The following is a 4,251-nucleotide window of genomic DNA, read 5'->3' on the forward strand; positions in this document are numbered from 1 at the left end:
ATGACAATCTCAATGAACTTGGGGAGTATCTTCCCCTTCTCGTGGGTTATTTCCCTTTCCTCGACCTTTAGTTTACCCAAGGGGGTTCTATCCTACAAACAAAACATTGAGATTTATTCCTAATAAGCGTCATAATAAGTATTATTTCTTCCATTGATAGGAAAGGTCCATCAACTATTCCATTATAATTTTCCAGCGATTAGTTTTCTTTCATGTTCGATTGAGAGGAAAGAACCTTTATATTGTAATAATCTTTTTTTCTGTAAAGAAAAGAGAGATGGGAATATATATCATCTCTGAGTTGCTAATACTGTTATTCATTTTGAAGATATTCTCTAGATAGGAAGTCTGGGAGAGAGTTATACGTCCTTTTCTTATATAGGATTTCAAAATCAAAAGGGGCTAGCTGTGCTTGCCATCTGGCAAATTATTATTTGAAGCATCATGCTTAAAATCATTATCAAACATATATTTGACTGATTGAGCATCAGTGTTAACAAGAAACTTTTGATTATATAAATCATCTTGAAATTTTAAAACATATTTAACGTGGTTAACATTTCATGAGCCACTGTAGCATATTTTTTCTGAGCATCGTTCCATTTTCCTGAATGAAATCGAATTAAATACTTAGTTTTATCATGAGGATTGATTTGCTTTAGATTTAATCCATAACCTATATTAGACGAATCAGTCTCGACTATCTTTTGCCAAGTAGGGTTAGCAAGAGTTAAACACGGCAAAGATTTAACACGAAGTTTAATATTTTTTACTAAGTTGGTGAGACTATCAGTCCCATGGAGTTTATGATTTTTCTTTAACCTGTCGTATAACGGGGCTACATCACGAGATAGATTCTTATAAAAAGGGGAAATATAATTTAAACTTCCCAAGAATCTCTGCAGTTGTGTCCTATCTGTAATAACATCAGGAAATTTTGAAGCAAAATCAATTGATCGTTGAATTGGGGTAACCTTCCACTGGCAAATAAGATGTCCTAAAAATCTGACTTCAGTTTGAAAATAAACTCAGTTTTGGTTTAGAAATTACCAAACCGTTTTGTATAACAATTTTCTGAAAATGTCTAGATGTTTTATGTGCATTTCAACAGTCTTTTGAATAAACTAAGATATTATCAATATAGACAATGATAAAATCCAAATATGAGTTTAAAAATATCATTCATAATTTTCTGGAATTCAGAAGTAGCATTTTTCAACCAAAATGGCATAACATTCCATTCGTATTGTCCAAATGGAACATTAAAGGCAGTTCTATAAGAGTGCTCTTTAAATATTTGAATCTGCCAATAACCTGATTTTAAATCAAATTTAGAAAATATATTGGCGTCGTATAATCTTGAAAGCAAATCCCTTTTGTTTGGAATATGATACCAAATCCATTTCAAATATTTGTTTAAAGGCTTATAATTTATTACCAACCTGGGAACTCCACGTTCTTTTTCAGCTGCATTATTGACATAAAATGTAGTGCCATGACCAAGGAGATTTTGAAGGTTTTATCAAACCCTTTTGTAATAAACTATCAATTTCCGTTTTGCAGAATTCAACCAATTCAGCATTCATTTGACAAGGACGAGATTTTGTAGGTATATCATCCTCAGAGAAAGTATCTTCATATGGAAGAGTAACAATATGCTTTTTTCGATTCCAAAAAGCACTAGAATGATCGGCACAAATATCAATGGCCATCTGTTCAGATATTAATTTAATCTTTTCTTGTACTTTAGTTGATCTTAAAGTATCAAATATATTCATGCTAAATAATTCAAGTTGTAAGGAATCCACATGCTTTTGTTTCATATTAATTAGAGCATTAATATCATGAGAAATAGGATCAGTAACAAAAGTATAACTAATGTCTTGGTCTTTGTAAGTAGCAGAAAAACCTTTAGCATTTATGCTGGTAAAAGGATAGAGAGCATTTATGAATGGGGTGCCAAGTATAATCGGTGGGTATAACTGATTTTTAACCAGGAAAAAGAACTGTGGAACGTAAACTTTATTCTGGCAAATGCGTTTATTAGGCAATTTATACTTTATATCTAAAGCATGCCCTGAACCCAATCTTACCATATGCGTGGTTTTTCTCAAAATACTTAGTAGGTACAAACCCTTTCTGAATACAACTAACATCAGCTCCACTATCTATCATAGCAATATCAGTTATGGAGAAAGTATTATCAATTAGTATGGTACATTTAATATACCATTTATGAGCCTGTAACAACCTGCATCATTCCTAAAAACATATTTTGTTTAGGATCACAATTAATAGGTTTTGCAAGAGTATTTTCTTCAACAATATTTTTACCTTTGTTGTTAGTGGACTCAATCTGAGTAAGACGGTGATCACAAATAATCTTATTTTGTTTAAGAGATTTAATCTCTTGTTTCAGCTGTTTGATTTCTCCCTTTAAGTCATCAAAAGAAGTATCACGAATAATAACATGCTGATTAGAAAGTCTATTATTGACTTCAGATAAAGAATAAGGTGCAGAATATTCAAACTCATTTTTCAATTTTTCAACAACATTAGATGAGCTAGCCTTATTATTAGCAGCAAGATGAATAATCCTTTCACGCAACGTGTTATCAGTAACTTCTTTTAAAATTTCTATCACGTTATCAGAAGTAATAGTATTAATATTCATATCTTCAAATTAAGATTGTAATTTATAAAATTCATCATGTTCACAAGAGCAAATATCACCTCTACATTTACAAGAATCTATAGTTGCTGACTTAGTATTACAAGATGTTTCAGGTTTATTAGTTTCAGATCCTGATTCAGAATAATCGTCATCATCATAATCAGACTCAGAATCAGAGGTGTACAAGAAACTATAGACCTTATCGTGCAAGTCTTCCTCTAACTCAAGAGTTTTAAGCTTTCCAAGCCTACAATCTAGTGCTATATGCCCGAATTTTCCACATTTGTAACACTTATGCGAGATCTCGCCTAGATCTATTCTTGGTAAATCTATTAGATTTACGATGAGTCCTTCGCTCTTCTCGTTCTTCTCTAGACCTTCGCCTAGATCTTCTTTCCTATGAGGTTTATCTGGATTAGAGTCTCTAGATTCTCTAGGTTTAGTCTGTTTTCCTGAATCTGATAAACCAAATTGAACGCAAAAATCTCCTAACTGAGAGATCTTTCTCTAAGCTTATCAATCTTAAGCTGCCTAGAGAGTTTTAATTCATTGCACAAATTAATACCTTCTTGGGTGCAAGCTCCTATTAATTTTCCATAAGTACAATTGCCATAAGGATTAGTTCCTCGCGAATTCGTTAGAGTTTTTTTTAACTCTCTCGGCAAATAAAGGAGGTAAGTAGTCTATGAATTTAGCTTTCCAGTGTTCAGGACCATTTTCGGGTAGTTCTATTACCCGACTTAGATAGGTGTCCTTATACCACCTGAATTCTCCTAAATGCCTACATTGAAGACCATTTAGCAAAGAACGAACAACCTCATATTGATTGGTAAATTTACCATTGAAATGTTTGAGAATAGTCAAGACTAGGGTATAAACAACGTCTTCTCTATTTTTTACTAAGGCAAATCCTAGGTTATCAATACCTTCATTAGCAGCTTTAGCATTGATTACAGCGGCTTTTGCCTCCGTGCTCATATAATTATCCCACCAGCCTCTAAGTTGGCCAGTAAAACTTGCAATTATCATCTTGCAAATAGTTCTATCAGTGTTATTAACACTCTTGCAAATAGTAGCATACATAAGCATTCTATGAACAAGTATAGTTAATTGCCTATCAGTCAAACCGTCGAGATTCCATTCATAAATCTCACTTCCGCTATAAGAAGTATTAGTTTGGTTCCAATCACGTTCTTCTATCAGAACGTCTTGAGGAGTTGGAAGGGGATAATAATACGTTTGCATACTAGGTTGATGAGCATACTTAGTATTACCACTATTCTTTTTGGGATAACCACGAAGTTTATTAATTTCTAATTCAACTTGATTTTTAAAAATCAAAGGTGGTTTCCATTTCATCTGCAAAATCTTCAGATAAACTGATGGGTTTTGCCCAAATTGTGAAAACTTTTTATCAAGAAGATTTTCAAGATCAAAGAGTGATTTAAAGATAAAATCCTGAATCTCAGGAGGTCTCTGAATAGGCACATCAGGTTGTTTAGACGAAGAAGCCTGCTCAGGAAGTTTTAAATCATTTTTAATCTGACCAATTAGAATTGTCAGATCGTCCAATTTTT

At 32.8% G+C, this 4,251-nt stretch overlaps 1 protein-coding gene across 1 annotated transcript; it reads right to left on the reverse strand.

Annotated features, from left to right (window-relative positions):
• Nucleotides 1–2,233: 2,233 nt before the first annotated feature.
• LOC125825086 (uncharacterized) lies at nucleotides 2,234–3,919 on the reverse strand. The gene is made up of 3 exons (XM_049504426.1): nucleotides 3,601–3,919; nucleotides 2,734–3,132; nucleotides 2,234–2,637 (listed from the first exon to the last, which is right to left on the reverse strand). The coding sequence occupies exons 1-3, from the start codon at nucleotides 3,917–3,919 to the stop codon at nucleotides 2,234–2,236; spliced, it is 1,122 nt and encodes a 373-aa protein (XP_049360383.1).
• Between the last annotated feature and the right edge of the window lie 332 nt (nucleotides 3,920–4,251).

Source organism: Solanum verrucosum, unplaced genomic scaffold (assembly GCF_900185275.1).
Source record: "Solanum verrucosum unplaced genomic scaffold, falcon-dt-bn FXZP01000206.1, whole genome shotgun sequence".
Taxonomy (NCBI): domain Eukaryota; kingdom Viridiplantae; phylum Streptophyta; class Magnoliopsida; order Solanales; family Solanaceae; genus Solanum; species Solanum verrucosum.